The sequence below is a fragment of the Lampetra fluviatilis genome, chromosome 1 (assembly GCF_964198595.1).
Source record: "Lampetra fluviatilis chromosome 1, kcLamFluv1.1, whole genome shotgun sequence".
Lineage (NCBI taxonomy): Eukaryota > Metazoa > Chordata > Hyperoartia > Petromyzontiformes > Petromyzontidae > Lampetra > Lampetra fluviatilis.
The window spans coordinates 16,470,698-16,488,486 of NC_136275.1; the positions used below are offsets into that span (position 1 = coordinate 16,470,698).

The following is a 17,789-nucleotide window of genomic DNA, read 5'->3' on the forward strand; positions in this document are numbered from 1 at the left end:
TATGCCACAGCCCTTATTGGCATTCTGGGTGAAAAACTATCTACAGAGCCATCATCCATGTTAATTAGAGAAAGCCACATCATTTAAGTCACTGCACAACTGTTAATTGTTTTAGCGTCATAAAAATGGCAAAACAATAAATATATAAGTCATCAAACACATATATTTGGTACTTCGTAAAAAAAAACTTCCTTCTGGACTGACTTGTTTTGAAGTCATTTTCAACAGATATGATATCTAGCACCAAAATGTACGCTTCATCTGAAGTTGTTTTCCGTGATATGAAAAGTGCTTACTTTGAAACTGCATGAATTCTATAGTTCCTAAACGCTCTCCATTTCTGAACAGGACTTGACCCTACAAGAGATTTAACACAAAAGATACACAACATCATGTTAAACGAAGCTTTCATTGCAGTAGACGTTTGCTACAAGGTAATATTACGTCATACAAGCCAAACACTCAGAGGCTAGTAATAAAATAAAAACATAAAATTAAATCGCACAAAAAACCCCACAGCTAAAAAAAGTATGTCGAAGTGAAAAAGGCCTTTAAGAACAGATGCGCAGGATATGATTGAGCTGAGACACTTGGCAGACACCGACGTGAACATGTGGGGGGAATGTGCTCAGTAACAGGTGTATACATACGGGTGAGAACTCAAATTGCTTACATATGGGTGAAAACTCGATTTCCGCACGTGCTAAAGCCAATTTAACAGATTGCCAGGAAAAAAAAATGCACTGGAGAAGTCGATGCGAGAGAAAATCAAGGCGTGGTGGACTAGCTTCTCACCATCCAACAGAGAGAGAATGGGGCACAACCCGGCTATATTTCTGAGATGAAAAAGGCAGCTTTCGTTGACCTTGTTCATGTGTACTTCAAAGATGAGCGAAGGATCAAGAACAACACATGGCACTGCCTTCTGTTTCTATAATATAAGCTACGTTGCACAGCATTTGACAATATTCACTTGGCTGCACGAACATAAAACCAATCTTATGACAGGACTGATACCATGAAGATGTCATCTTAACAATATTCAGCCCGGACAAGTAGAGACACTCCAGTAACAAGGCTGGATAGTAAAATCACGAAAATGAGTATCTTACTGGCATTAACACAAGCAAGAACATCATTTTTCGATCGCCTTAGCAGTGCAATTCATTGTGTTATAAAGTAATATACTTTTTGCATATATGCGTCCACGTGTTCGAATTGTATTTGCCTTTAACGTACAAATTTTAAAACACTTTCCTTGAGCAATTACATCAATAGTAGAGCTTGTATTTATCCCAATGTTGGGATTTTAATAACAGAATAACATTTTAAAATACATTGATGTACATCACTTACAGATTTTGTGAGACAGGGGTAAAGAAATTTACAAGTTAAAATACCTAGAATTCAAATAGTATTTAACAGTTCATTTAAGTAGTTAAGTGATGCCCTAAATCATTACTGTAAGAGGAATGTGTGTGTGTATATGCATCACCCTTGTGCAATGTCTACACTGAAAACTGGATGCTCAATTTTTTTAAAAACAGTTCATGCATCGGCATTGTACGAGTCATCACGATAACATTCACCACACCGATATTATTATTTTTTATATCCTCATAAAAAAATTCAGAGACATTAATTCTATAATTAACAAGTCTATTTGTATTTTACACAATTATGACAATACATAATAACAATAAACTATTACTGTGTCACATTAATTTTAAAATCACGGTAAACAATAAAACCCAAGTGTAATCAAAAGAAAAAGTGCGGCTCATATATACAATTTTATAAGAAAAAATATCTAATTATCAGTGCCAAATCAGGAAAAAGAAACAAACGTTTATAACCTGTCGTGAACCAGGAATACAAAAAGCAACTATAAATAGGATTGGGCAGGACACCCCACAGGAAGGAATGATGGAGAATGGTCAAGAAAAATAATGGAGAGATGGCCAATGAATGGACAGCTTCTGAGAAGAGGGCATCCACTGAGTAGGGTGGAGTCATAAAATCAGTTCGTGCTCAGGTGCCAAGTGGATTATGATGTCGCGGCACCACGAGAACTAGCAATGGCTTGGGGAGGCCTTCATGCAGCAGTGGATTGAGCGTGGCTGATGATGATGACGATATACCAGATTTATTAAAACATCAATAAACACATTTTAATAACACTGTGGCCTTAAAATAAAAAATATAGATTAAGCGATGTTTGTGGCATTGACCGTTCTTTATAGGACATACTTTATGCGCTATGAAGGATGTTCCTTGTGCTTATGCACAACTACCATAGTAGTATCAAATAATTTGATTCATTTTATTAAGAATATATTTAAAAATGCATTGCATCACATATGCACATCAGCATAGCCGCATCATTAATGCCTTTTTTTCACCAACGCATTCACTCACGGCATCTGTCATGAGCTTTCAAAGTTAATTACTGCTTTCAGACAATTACGCTATGCGGGCAAATTATATTATTTATGCAATAATTATTGAGCAATAAATAACACAAATACAAACTATATGAAATGTAGTAAAAATATTGACCGTATGTTGTTATTTAGCTCTATTTGCTGTGTTACTATTTTCTGGTTTCCATAAATCCATTTCCACGTAACATCGAGGATTTCATAGGGACTGAATTATCAATGACCAATAATGAAAAGGAGATGTTTACAATAGGGGTGTATTTTTTGTCATGCAGCAGTGGATGGAAAATGACTGGACATAAGATCAATGTTGTATTCCACAATTCAAGGTTCTCGATTCAAAATCTTGTTCATCTATGCCACATTCCGTCCAGAATAGTAGAGGCTTGGGTGTCCAATGTGTGCAGCCGTTATGACTGTTGTGAAACAATACAGTAGGTTATTTATGTGTTATGGTTACCATTCAGAGCACAGCTTATGCTCCAATTTAAACACGCGGCTAGTTGATCTCAGCCATGAGCATATGCAGTCGTGTATTCATCAGAATACTACTGTACAATATTTATGATCCCTTCTTTTGGACATTTGAAAGACAATTATTGAGCCTGTTCTAAGTGCATCACAATTTGAACTAAGAAACGAATTTATGGTTCAGTATTTCCGTGAGTTTATTAATGACAGGAACAGAATCAAGTGGCAAAGGCATAGACATCCTTATTACTGTATTACCATATTCCACCCTCCTCTCATGTATTTTAAAGTACATGTTTTTGGGGGTGCATGTCCGATTCGGGAGGTGTTTGGGTGTGACATAATTTTCGAACTTGACAAAGAGGGCAAATTTGGGTTTCTTACTTTCTGGAGCATCTTAGAATCCAGAGAATATGATAGCTGTGAATGGTTTGACCAAATGAAGACATATGTTTCCCGTGTTCAAGGCTGCAACTACCCAATGGGGCCACTTTGCATACATTACCCTTTGTCCCATACCCTTGAAGGTATATTTATGATTCATCTGGCAGTCAAGTTTCATCCTGCTTGGTTTGTACGCATTCCCAAATTCCAATGTACTAGATGAAAACACACCCAAGAACGTTCAAATACACTGCTTCTATAAAATGTGGTATTAAAATGCCTTGAAATTTAATTAACATTGAATATCACCAACAAGTATGTAGGTTGGATTGAATAGACATAGACATTTTTTAAAATGAAATATAAGTACCAGTAGGAAATTACTAATTTCATTCATGATACTACAACAAGAATCGTTTTAAAACAATCCACTTATCATTGGTAAATTCGCATAAAATAGTTGTAAATAATGGCAGGTGTTATTTCTGTATCTGTGAATTCGTACAAGAAACGCCACAACATTTAATATTGAATTATTCATATGAACGATTTGCCAGTATGTGTTATTATCAAATAAGACTGCACACTCTTTAATTTGACATTGTATTCCTTTTAATTACAGTATATGTGTGTGAAAGTAGCTGTTGTTTTACTGCTTTACTGTGGTCTGTTTAATGATGCAGTTATTGTGCCATTATCTCGCTCTGTGTGTAAAGTATATATATTCTTGAATATATTCTGACTGCTAAAATAACAACACAGCACTGGAAATTGTAATTGGGTTTTGTCAGATTCATGCAATTATACCTCCAAATGAATGCCATAAAACAATTAAAGCACTGTCTCAATGATATATATGTGAGTATATGCCACGATTGCTCGATGATTCTAGCCTGCAGTATTCTATATATGTGTAGTGTAATAGCGCCGGCTAGTGGGCAGCAGCGGCAACTGTGGTGGACAAACAATACACAAGCCAGTAAGGGTGTGCACGGGTGTGTTGGCAGGGCAGAGGAACTAGCGCAAGGGTCACGGAGGAAGCCGTCTGGAGCAATGGCGGAGCCAGGATTTTCAGGTAGGGGGGGGCAACCCCTCCAGCAATGAAAAATGATAGGAGTTGTTAGTAAGTAAGGACTTGTCCCTTGCTTTTTATTCGACGCGTGTGTGGCGATGGCACAGCCATCGATCGAGGGTCGAATTCGAACCATGTGTGATCGGCATCGTGCTCGCTGAAGGTATGCCTTCAGGGAAGTTGTGTACTGTATACGCAACTGCGCACAAGCCAGGCCACGCTGGCAGAATAAAAGGAGCTGAGAGCGGTAGCTCGAGGCTGCCGGTTCTCGGATTAGATTCGTCTCGTCGTCACTGTCATCGCGTCGCCATCATCGCTGCCATCTTTGCTCGATACTGCGCTGCCAGATAGTTTTTGGCTGTCGCAGTCAGCGCCGTTAGTGTTAGACGGCTAGTTTTGTGTATAGGCTAGGCTAAGCGACTGTAGAGAGTGTGCAGGCGAGACCATGAATGTTACTAAATAAAGAAGGTGCCTCCTACAAACCTCGTCTCCGAATCACTGATACTACATACATTAGGGACACCCCATTGAATATTAAATTACTAACCTGCATATAATGTCAAAACGAGTTGTTCTGAAGCAGTAATTATACACTATGTAACATAATTTTTGTTCCTGGGTACTAAGTGTACATTTTTTTTATTGGTTATGCTTAAAAAGTATACAAAATGGCTATTATTCCCCACAAACTTTGCTTTTGTGACAAGGAAATTATGTGAACGAAAGACACAAATGCACATGGTTTCTCACTAACATAGCCACCATTGCTCGTTTTCCTCGATGTGGCGGTGGCTCTACGATCTTACATTGACATGCTTAGCTCTCACAATACAATGGCCACCTTCGCAGCTTCGTCGTCGTGGAGTTAGCTCTCCGATTTACCCGGTATTACATTTACATGCAAATCTCATCACTAGCCCCGCCCACTTCGCTTATGACCCTTGGGCTACACCCATCTCAAACCTTTATAACATCCTGCCTCAGCAGTGCTCCCGATATTTTTTCACCTGATGATGATTGCTTGTGTCGTGATCGAAACGTCGTGATATTTTTTTTATATTAACACATATTGTGCATTCCTACTTAAATATTACTATATTTATAATCAAGAATAAATAAGATACCAAATAACGGCTGTGCTCTATCAGAAAAAAAGTATTTGTTTGAGGACAAGTTTACAACCTACCTTTATCTAAAAACATTGAACTGCAAACACATTAACGTATTATTTTTAAAAGGTTATATTGTACGTTCATAGCATACACAGAAATGTGACAAAAACAAGCACTTTGGATGAAGTACTGACGTTACAGAAAGACTAAGCCATTCACGTTTTTTTCTTGATTATAACATTTTCATAAAAAAGTGAAGAGTTCTGCATTCGCGGAATGTCCTAGTACCGCACAGATATCCAAAGCTGTGCTTATGTCAAGAAAGTCAATCGTTAAGAAAGACATGCTTGACCTCATCCGTGACATACATGAGCTAAGCAACTTAATTTTCCTCTTATTCTTACTTTGAGCAAAGCAAAAAACACCCCATAAGTCAAACATTGCACAAAGCATCAATTCATAATGCTTTCTATTTTCAATTAACAATTTTCCAGCCACCCTGCTAAGGTTATGTTTCAATAATTATTAATCATGCTACACACAGCAAGATTGCCGATGCTGAACTGATCTCAGAATCATTATTAGTTGAAAATGGACTTGGTGTAAATTAATCCAAAGAAAAAAATACCTTCAACCCTGCAAACAAAATAAATATTTAGTGTGTGTGTGTGTTTTACAATCAGTACCCAGTGCCGGATTATCCTAGTAGCAAAAGTAGCATATGCTACGGGCCCCGCACTTTCACGGGCCCCAAGCTAAATGCTTTAAAGCTATCAATTCCGGTTCAGTGATTCTGAACTTGCTCTATTACTATAGTACTATACTGCCTTCAACTTTTATCAACGACTGGGTCTTTAAGGTTAGCGATTTGTCGTATTATCTGGCTGTATAGCAAATGAAAAAATACTATTACTTCACTATGCAAGTTAAACATTTGTTTTAATATTTACGTGTTTTTTATTTAGGGCCCCTTTATAACATATGCTACAGGCCCCGTACTAGCTTAATCTGGCACCGTCAGTACCATAATGTTTTTCCCTGCACTTCTATTGACAACTTAAAGATGAAGGTTTCTGATTGGTTCACATTTAATGTGGCATAGAGCAGAGCAATGAACACCCGTAATTGGACTCCACACAACAATTACCGACATAAGCATCCTATTTTTCAGTTAATCTGGACAATGAAATGTCTGTATCCGTAGGTGATATGCACTGTTAATTTTCATTACGAAGGGCTTTTCTTTTATTTTCGCCAATGGTAAATTAATGTAGTCTGCCTCTCATTGCCCAATATCATAATGCAGCAGTTGAAACAAAAAAGAGTGGGACGATGCTGCCTGTATTGCATGACAGCATTTTTAAAAGGCTTGATCGTTCACATTATGCATCCCTTCTATGTGTTGAATTTAATTGAAATGTTGCTATTTCACAGCGACAGCACTGGTATTTGCATACATAAATCCAGCCACCAGAAACTCGTAAACATAAATATGCCGATAAAAATGTGGTAAAGAAAATGCAGTAACTGCTGGAAACCCAGAAATATGTTTGAATATGCAAATAATTCTATTTTTACTGCAAATAAATTCGTCATCTGACAAGATGGCTCATGATTTACACAGAAATAATATTTTGGAATGGCACGCTACAGATGTAAAGTTAGCATAATTACAGTATATGCACATTCAAATATTATAAGACTGTATTGGTAATCATAAAGAATTATACTTTAACACAAAAAAACTATTATATCATTACTTTTTTCAATACTATAGCAGTTCATGAACAGTAAAAATAATTAGCAAGATATATATTTTAATTAAGGTGTGGTAATAATTTTGTTAAATCTAAGATATGGAAATTTGAATCTAATTAGGCAGTTTCATAAATACATGAACAAGTCAAATTGCTGTCGTGTGTGCAGTGTCATATAGTCTCATGATTGGCCTGAGCTTAGCACTCTCATCCTCATAAATTGACTCTACTTGATGAAATTTATGGAATGTAATTTATTCGTATCGTGGTACTTTGCAATGTCTCTGGTTTCTCGATATACATGAGCCATGGATGACGATGCTGAACTGTAAATCAGATGTGGGTTCACGTCTTCTAACTGACTTCAAAAAGCAGCTGTTTATTATTTAAAATACACATGTGCAAGTATATACACAAAGTCTAACGTCCATTGTCTTTTGCTTCAAGATTGAGTGAATGGCCAAATATAGAGAACCCTAAATTAGTATTTTATCCCCTGCTGATATTGTACGTTTGCCCACTGACAAAGAAATGGTAGGTTTATTTGAAGAGTGAGAGACAAAATAACAACAACAAAAATGCAGAAAAACGCATGTCAAAAATTTTATAAATTGATTTGCATTTTAATGAGGGAAATAAATATTTGACCCCTCTGCAAAACATGACTTAGTATTTGGTGGCAAAACCCTTGTTGGCAATCACAGAGGTCAGACGTTTCTTGTAGTTGGCCACCAGGTTTGCACACATCTCAGGAGGGATTTTGTCCCACTCCTCTTTGCAGATCTTCTCCAAGTCATTAAGGTTTCGAGGCTGACGTTTGGCAACTCGAACCTTCAGCTCCTTCCACAGATTTTCTATGGGATTAAGGTCTGGAGACTGGCTAGGCCACTCCAGGACATTAATGTGCTTCTTCTTGAGCCACTCCTTTGTTGCCTTAGCCGTGTGTTTTGGGTCATTGTCATGCTGGAATACCCATCCACGACCCATTTTCAATGCCCTGGCTGAGGGAAGTAGGTTCTCACCCAAGATTTGACGGTACATGGCCCCGTCCATCGTCCCTTTGATGCGGTGAAGTTGTCTTGTCCCCTTAGCAGAAAAACACCCCCAAAGCATAATGTTTCCACCTCCATGTTTAACGGTGGGGATGGTGTTCTTGGAGTCATAGGCAGCATTCCTCCTCCTCCAAACACGGCGAGTTGAGTTAATGCCAAAGAGCTCCATTTTGGTCTCATCTGACCACAACACTTTTACCCATTTGTCTTCTGAATCATTCAGATGTTCATTGGCAAACTTCAGACGGCATGTATATGTGCTTTCTTGAGCAGGGGGACCTTGTGGGCGCTGCAAGATTGCAGTCCTTCACGGCGTAGTGTGTTACCAACTGTTTTCTTGGTGACTATGGTCCCAGCTGTCTTGAGATAATTGACAAAATCCTCCCGTGTAGTTCTGGGCTGATTCCTCACCGTTCTCATGATCATTACAACTCCACGAGGTGAGATCTTGCATGGAGCCCCAGGCCGAGAGAGATTGACAGTTCTTTTGTGTTTCTTCCATTTGCGAATAATCGAACCAACTGTTGTCACCTTCTCACCAAGCTGCCTTGTGTAGGTCTACAATCTTGTCCCTGACATCCTTGGAGAGCTCTTTGGTCTTGGCCATGGTGGAGAGTTTGGATCTGATTGATTGATTGCTTCTGTGAACAGGTGTCTTTTATACAGGTAACAAGCTGAGACTAGGAGCACTCCCTTTAAGAGTGTGCTCCTAATCTCAGCTCGTTACCTGTATAAAAGACACCTGGGAGCCAGAAATCTTTCTGATTGAGAGGGGGTCAAATACTTATTTCCCTCATTAAAATGCAAATCAATTTATTGACATGCGTTTTTCTGGATTTTGTTGTTGTTATTCTGTATCTCACTGTTCAAATACACCTACCATTAAAATTATAGACTGATCATTTCTTTGTCAGTGGGCAAACGTACAAAATCAGCAGGGGATCAAATACTTTTTCCCTCACTGTATATTGTAAATCCACGGGGGTTCTTTCCTTTCTGTATGCTTTGAAAGGTAACCAATGTTTTGAAGTGCTGTGTGAATACATTCCCCTTTGGTTTTATTTTATTGGCGAAATTCAATGTGAGGTTGTACTGGCATCAGTATAACCTCCTATTCATAAATCACGGACTAAGTAGCTAAGAAGCAGCACGATTCCAGAACGATCAGATGCCTCTCGAATTTCAAAATGTATCCATCCCTTAGGGTTGGCACCAGTCCTGGTTTTCCCAAGATTGTCCTCTTTTTGAGATACATCAAAAGTTATGTTTTTTGTCACTTATGTGTACAGTACTTCTTCCCTCTTCTGGTATTGTGAAATATGTGTTCTTCCCATGAAATGTCTTGTTTGTTTTTACCACAGGAGGTGGCAACCTTCGTATTACTTCTCGAATGAAAACGAAGGAGAACACCACAACTAGCAATCCATTTTCGAGTCGAAGAAAAAAAGAAGCAGATGGAGACATAGAATGAGATGGTTTGATGTCTTAAAGAATTACATTGAACAAACGTTTGCAAGTATGACTAAGGCAACACAGCTAGGAAGAAAGAGATAGGATTCATTGGGCCCGGTTGTTGGTTTTGAGCTGACCACAGGGAAAATTAATAAAAATATCACTGGACATCCTTACTTAATGCTCAATGATAAAACAGTTCCACGAGATAATGTAATTATGCTGCAAGTTCCCTTGGAGTGACGTCAATTGAGAACTCTGCTGACACGAGCTGGTGTAAGACGAAATGTGTATGTATTCTTTTGAGGTGTCCAAATCATTAGTGGCCATTTAAATATATCATTCCAATTCTGTTTAGACGTGTAATAAACAGACAATCCACCACTTTGATTTGTAGATTATCGGGAAAAGTTATGATATTAAACACATATTAAGGTCATCACAACACGAGAGTGTGATTTAGCAAACATCACACCTGCCCTCGTTTGTTTAACCAGTGGTGATGTTCACAATATGTACCAGTAGTCAGTTTATCCTAAAATGACAACGGAAAGCCCAAGCGAGGCCCAGACACCAACAGCTACTGGTGATATTTATGGCCACAAAGTCAGGAATGGAGCCCAGATATCTAGGTCCATGGGTGGAGCAGTGTCGTAAGTGATTCGTGCGCTGCGCTATGAACCTGGTCACTCAAGTTCAATTCCTTGCCATGGCTGACATCAGTGGTGAGCGATATCTGAATTGGTCCTGAGCACCCCTTCACCCTCTTTGACAACCTGCATTGAATAGCATGGTGAATATGGTCAACAGATCTCCTATGAATATAGATTTGAAGCTTTCGTGACTGCAGGAATCCATACTCTCTGGTTCTTTCGATAAATTCACGTAGGTATAAAATAAAATATACATAAATCACGACGTTTCGATTGCAACACAAGCAATCATCATCATGTGGGAAAACCACAGCAAGAAAATGTTTTGCTGAAGTGGGAGAGAGATGCCGTGATAAGAGGTTATATAGGTAAGAGAGGGGGGAGGGGCAAGGGAGGGGGGTAGGGATATGGGAGCGTTGCGTGGATGCTAGGCGATGGACGTGAAGCTGGACGGGGGGGAAGTGGGCGGGGCTGGAAGTGGGAGGCTGAGAGAGCTGGGGATGCGCGGGGGGAGGATGCAATCGAAACGTCGTGATTTATCTATATATATAAAATCGCAAATCTGTCTGTCTGTCCGTCTGTCTGTCTGTGTGTGTGTCTGTCTGTCTGTCTGTGTGTGTCTGTTTGTCTGTGTGTCGCCGGACCATACGCAGTTTCATTGGACGGCGGTTGCCCCTGGCAACGGGTAGCGACGCATTCGCTGCGGGGTGGACGCCATTTTTAATTCCCGTTAAAAATATGCGCACGCATTAACACGCGACTCTGAGGTAAATTCATCAAAGTTTCACGTCCTCTTCACTCCTCCCCCACCACAATGTGTGCAATTACTATTATAGGGTCGGTAGATAAAATTATAGCGATTAGACAGTATTATTGTAGCGCGGGGGGGAGGGGGTAACGGCCCCTGTACCCAGCCTCAGCCGGGTGGGCAATTTAGGCGAGGCCGGAGGCTCTGCACGATACTAGGCCTCGACACCCCACCACACTATAGGCCGTACATATTACTGCACAGCGGCCCAGGAGATCGTGGCTGGGGGGGGGGCAGGGGTAGCAGCCCATCTGTGTATATATGTAAGGTTATTAAGAAATATATTTTTCACCCGGGCAACGCCGGGTACTTATGCTAGTTTTTATTTTATACCTACGTGACTTTACCGAAAGAACTAGAGAGATCTCCTATGACTGATATGGCATGGGTAGGCCTCCTTCCTTCAGCAGCAGATTGACGAAGGCTGAACATAAGATAACTGTTGTATTCCACACGTCAAGGTCTTCGATTCACCACCTTCTTCATTTATGCTGTGTTCTTTACAGAAGAGTTGCGGCATGGGTGTGCAGCAATAACACATGCAGCCATGACACTTTATTACCTGAGACCCAAGTAGAGTGTGATAACTCTTACAACTTTCTCCCACTCACAAGTGTACACAAACAACACAACAAAAAGAGCTGCCAATTGCCACTAAGTCACGGTGACATCACCATAGAGCTTGTGCCAGGGTTGGCAAACTTTAAGGCCACATTACACGTGGAAGGCTCGCTGGCAGGTCACGAGGCAGATCCAGATGTTACGGCTTGACTGACTGAGATGTCTGGCAGACATTCACATACACACCAAAGCACTAAAACGTAGCAATAACGACTCACAGTGACTCCCAAAAAGTTGGTCTCGTTCAAGGCGTCAAGTAAAATTTGTCCGATGCGTTGGTTGGTGTAGCTGAATGACTCAATGGAAGCAATGAGGCTCTTGTCCGCCTCCAGCAACTCAATCGTTCGGTTTAAAACTTGCGCAATCACCCAGATGGCATCATAGGCGTAGCCATGAAACTTGCTGTGCGGTGCCACCTCACTCAGACCCAACATATGATTGTACTCCTCCTCATATTGCTGTGGCGTCTGGGGTTTAAAAAAAAAGGAAACGCATTAATGCTTTGTAATGCACAACAACAACGCAACGATAAGGAACCTCCCTCCACAATATGTTGATGCAACGCTGCCCATTGAAAGGACATGAACTCTGTTAAAGTATGTTTTCTTATGCCCGTCCACAAAAACTTTTGACAATAAGATATTCGAGCACAAGAAAATAAGATCATAGGGAAATTCTTTACACAGTATAAGGTGCCTTTCATAAATTTCCATGAATCTATTTCGGCATATATGGCTTCATTTCTACCTTAAATTATCTGATTATTCGTCTTATTTGTTGTGCTTCCCATGCAAAAAAAGAGATCTTTGGAAATTTAACCTCAACACAACAGGACCCAATAAAATGTGCAGCCCACAGGCACGATGTGCTTTGGTACTCAATATCAGCCCTTACAAAGTCCACAAAATGCTTTTTTCATTTTCCCTCATGTACATAAAAGTACACGCTGTAATTTTAAACTTCATATGAATAACTTTTTTCTGACAGTTGTTCATTGGTGCATGGTAGATTACATTATAAAGCATGACATTTTATTTTTTGTTTTTGAGCACTTCAACATCACTTCCATTCAAAGCTAACTGCATTTGTACAGATTTGTGCCCGACGTCATTTCGTATTATACTGCACATGCCATGCCACGAGCAAGGCTCACCAGCCCAGAGATGGTGCGAACGGGCCGAGTGCTGAGCGGCATGAAGTCCACATAGATGCAGTTCTCCATGGCAATGAGGAGGTTCTTCTGAGGGCACTGCTGCTGCGTATGCTCCCACCAGCGGCTGCCGTACCAGCCCGGGATCACCCACTGGTACTTACTCCCATACATGCCTTCGTCATAGGCCTGGTGTCAGGGACAGGAGCAGGTTTGAAATTATTATACAGAGCAGATTCCATATTAAAAACCAAATCATTTTGTGGATGAGAAAACTGGAGTCGACTTTGTAGAAAAATCACATCAGGTGGCACAACATGCATTATTCAAGAACAGCAATTTGAGCTTTACTGAACTCCTATACACTCTAAGCTACAGCCCAAAGATAGCCGCAACGTCTGTATTGCCTTGCACTGCTTTAAAAATGGAAGCTTTGGGACATGAACGATTTCATGTTCAATGAATGAAATCTTTAGCAGATGTGCCCTATATGTGAAATTGTGTAACTACAAGCTGTGAAAAAGTGTGATAACCGACATATGAACGTGCTGTGAAAGACGATGTTTGTTGTCTACGTGCTCTTAGTACTCACGCAGCAAAAGACTTTTGCTGCCATTTCTTCGTCAAATTGGCCCAGTATAATCCTGACATCCGAAGTCTGGAATAACATCGTTACACTTATGAGCAATGGTGTCAAAATGAATGAAGACATATCAAAAGAGCACACTGCTGTTTGTATAAAATATTTACATCATCAACATGCATTCTTTAATTTATATATGTTCATACTCTTTGGGTCTTTCGGTAAAGTCACGTAGATAGAAAAGTAATTTTAAAAATCTTGACGTTTCGATCGCAACGCAAGCAATCGTCTTCAGGTGAACAAATACAGCAGGCGAACTGCTGAGACAGGAAAAATATAGCAGGAGAGCTGCTGCAACAAGAGGTTATATAGGCTTGAGATGGGTGCAACCCAAGGGTAAGTGGGCGGAGCTAGAGATGGAATTTGCATGTAAATGTAAGATCGGAGAGCCTGATATACTCCACGACTACAGTGCTGAAGAGGTGGCCATTGTATTGCTAGAGATTAGCATGTCAATGTGAGATGGCTCCCGCAGCAGCGGCTGTGTTAATGAGAAGATTGGCATGTCAGTGACAGAGAACCGGGCACAACGCCACCTCGTGGGCAACAAAAGCTGCGGCGTTGGCCACTGCACTATGAGAGACGAGCATGTTAATGCAAGAAAACCACCTGAACAGTGGCCGTGCCAGTGAGACATTCAACCTATTAAACAACGAGAGCCACCGCCACATCGCGGAAAAGGGAGCAGTAGCTATTTTAGTGAGACATTTAACCTGTTAATGTAAAGACATTTAACAAGGTAATGTAACTCAGAGAATCGGAAATAACTACTAACATTGGCAGGTAGGCTGGAAGCATCACAGCCAGTTATGACTTTACCTGGTTAATAACGTCCTTCCAATGTGTCTCACTAATATAGCCGCTGCTCCCTTTTCCTTGATGTGGCGGTGGCTCTCGTTGTTTAATAAGCGGAATGTCTCACTGGCACGGCCATCGGTGCGGTGGTTCTCTTGCGTTGACATGCTGGTCCCTCACAGTGCAGCTTTTGTTGCCCACGAGATGGCGTTGTGCCCGGTTCTCTGACACTGAAATGCCAATCTTCTCATTCTTTATTTGAAGCTTTCGTGACTGCAGACATCCATAGTCTTTGGTCATTTCGGTAAAGTCATGTAGGTAGAAAAAATAATATGATGCAGGCTGCTTTTAAAGGTTAGAGATGGGCGTAGCCCCAGAGTCATAAACGAAGTGGGGGGGGGGGCTAGTGATGTTAAAGTAAGAAATTTGCATGTAAATGTATTGTGTAAATGTATTGTGTAAATGTGATTAGAACATCAATGTAAGCTTGCAGCGCGCCATCACATCGAGGACTGCATGTAAACGTGAGATCGGCTCACAGCACACCGTCACATCGAGGACTGTATGTAAATGTAGAAATGTGCATGTAAATGTACTGTGTAAATGTGATTAGCATGTCAATGTAAGCTCGCAGCGCGCCGTAACATCGAAGACTGCATGTAAACATAAGATCGGAGAAATGTGCATGTTAATGTACTGTGTAAATGTGATTGGCATGTCATCTTCTCATTAACACAGCCGCTGCTGCGGGAGCCATCTCACATTGACATGCTAATCTCTAATCTCTAGCAATACAATGGCCGCCTCTTCAGCACCGTAGTCATGAGGTATATCAGGCTCTCCGATCTTACATTTACATGCAAATTACAGATTGACATGCTACTCTCTAGCAATACAATGGCCGCCTCTTAGGCACCCGAAGTTGTGAGGTATATCAGGCTCTCTGATCTTACATTTACATGCAAATTCCATCTCTAGCCCCGCCCACTTACACTTGGGTTGCACCCATCTCAAACCTATATAACCTCTTGTTGCAGAAGCTCTCCCGCTATATTTATCCTGCCTCAGCAGTTCGCCTACTGTATTTTTTCACCTGAAGACAATTGCTTGTGTTGCGATCGAAACGTCGTGATTTGTATTAATATTTTTCTATCTACGTGACTTTACCGAAAGACCCAAAGAGTGTGAATCCCTGCAGTCACGAAAGCTTTAAGTCAAGATTTATATACGTTCATTAAATAAATGCAATGATCTATACAGTACACATTGTAATACTTGTATTTGTCCATAAAGTTGTAAAAACTGTCAATTATTTTCATATACTTGGTGTTTAGGATTGAATTCAACAAAAAGATGGATTCGTGAAAATCGCCCTTTCAAATGGGTGCAATCCAGACATACCTTGAGGTTTTGGACATTGACGCATGGATCGTTGGAGAAGCTCTGCGTTTCAGCAATCTGGATTCCCGCTTTATCCAGCTCTTTTGTCAAGTCGTTGTGCACCTGCCAAAAGATAAACGACAGTTGGGGTTCGTTTCATTATTATTATTGTTCACGCATTGACTTAGTTCTTCAGTTATTGTTCAGAAAGAGCTGACCCCCTGCAGTGGAAAATAAAAATAAAATCTTATTAATTTGTTCCCATCAGCCAATCAAAAAGGACAAGTTGATTTGTAATTTATTTTCATCATTAAGCCATTGTAATTTTACTAGTAAACAATGCAACACATGGACAACAATGGAACTGTTGTAACATTTAAGAATAAAGCATTTTCGCTGTTAATTATGGCTTGAGGTGTTTTTTCCACACATTGTATGTGGTTGTGATAATTAAATCATTAAATTTGGAATGCACCCTCACATTGTCCAACTTGAAACTTTGAACATCAAAAACACTAACTCACAAACATCATCCTCTAATTGCTCAATTTAGTTTAAATATGCTGGATCTTTTGGAATAAACATTTTAAATACCTGTGAAACTTGTAACTTTAAGTACATCCCATATTGTTCAACACGTTATCATAACATTTGTATATTCTATCATTACTACTCTTATGCTATCTTTAAAAAAGGTAGTATAGGAAATTGGTTACAATCTATTTTTCAGCCACACATGGTGAAAATGACGTGATAGGATTGATGGAGGTGGCGACAGCTTAAGAAGGCTTCATTCAGCAGTGGATTGACCATGGCTGATGATATGAGGATGAACCTGGGTTCTCAAATGCAGCAGCTCAATGGTTTCAACCTGACCACTGATGACTGCACCAGAAAAGCCCCATCGGATTAAATGTAGTCGTTCACTAAACAGGGCTTATTCCAGTTTGGTTTGTGACACAAACTCTTTTCGGAGCATAAAATAGACACGCCCGTAGTATGTGGCTTGCCATGTTACGGCACTGTAAAGGTTGTCGTGATCATTATTATCATCTTCTTTCATATGACACAGTAATTTTGTAAAGTGAATTTATTATGATTTATTTGAGAAACGTAAAAAAAGTATATAGCATGTTAATTATTACATTTTAATTAATTCAGATGTTTTGCCTATTGCCACTGCATTGGCTTAACGCACATCTGGTGATTGTAGACTAATCATAACACCCCCTCAGCACATCAAAACATGCCTTAAATTTAGTTTTTATTGATGAGGGGGGGGGGTAGATTGAATGCGTCACTACTCTCCAACACTTGTTTCACAGACGTGTAGGATTATGTACACTGCTTGTCACCGTTGGGTGCAAGGTTGACATACCATGCCATTCTCATAAGCACAAAACGAGACCCAAAATTCATCAGACTGAGAATATAAACCGGTGCGCGCTCATCCATTCCCCCACACCGCCGCAACATCTACAGATAAAATTCACTATTTCCGATATTTGTTCTGATAATACTGTTGCTGAGATTTGATTTAAAACTGCAGACAAATGTGTAAATGCTTCAATTGCATAGACAAAAGCTCTGCAGATACGGATGCGATTCCTCTTTGATGTCACTGAACAAGCGCCTTGCATGCTAATTTTACCAGATGACTTTAAAGCTGTTTTAATGGTACTGTAGTCATGAAAGAATGCTCACTTGAGCTTCCACGGTGCTGTTGTATGGCAACAGTGCAATATACTAAAATGAGCGGATAAATATAAGTAAAATATTAACAACGAAATGTTGTATATTGGCCTGTTTCCTAAATTTATATTAAGAATAATTCTGCCAATATTTTTTTAAATAATAAATCGGGGTGTAGCGTGGGGCACAAAAAATATATATAACAAAAACCCTCACCCCTCACCCCGCTGCCTCACAAGTCATACAAGATGGCAGCTGGAGATAAGCCATAAAAATGTAACACCGCTCACAGCAGCGGCCCTCCAC

At 40.0% G+C, this 17,789-nt stretch overlaps 1 protein-coding gene across 9 annotated transcripts in view; it reads right to left on the reverse strand.

Annotated features, from left to right (window-relative positions):
- LOC144933185 (gamma-aminobutyric acid type B receptor subunit 2-like) overlaps positions 1-17,789 on the reverse strand; it is a 166,502-nt gene that overhangs the window by 102,618 nt on the left and 46,095 nt on the right. For all 9 annotated transcript variants that reach the window (XM_078857829.1, XM_078857820.1, XM_078857838.1 and 6 more), the window contains 5 exons: positions 15,813-15,914; positions 13,566-13,631; positions 12,977-13,162; positions 12,042-12,290; positions 297-357 (listed from right to left, as the gene is read on the reverse strand). In XM_078857829.1, coding sequence (XP_078713955.1) covers positions 297-357; positions 12,042-12,290; positions 12,977-13,162; positions 13,566-13,631; positions 15,813-15,914 — 664 coding nt within the window. The remainder of the gene's footprint in view (positions 1-296; positions 358-12,041; positions 12,291-12,976; positions 13,163-13,565; positions 13,632-15,812; positions 15,915-17,789) is intronic.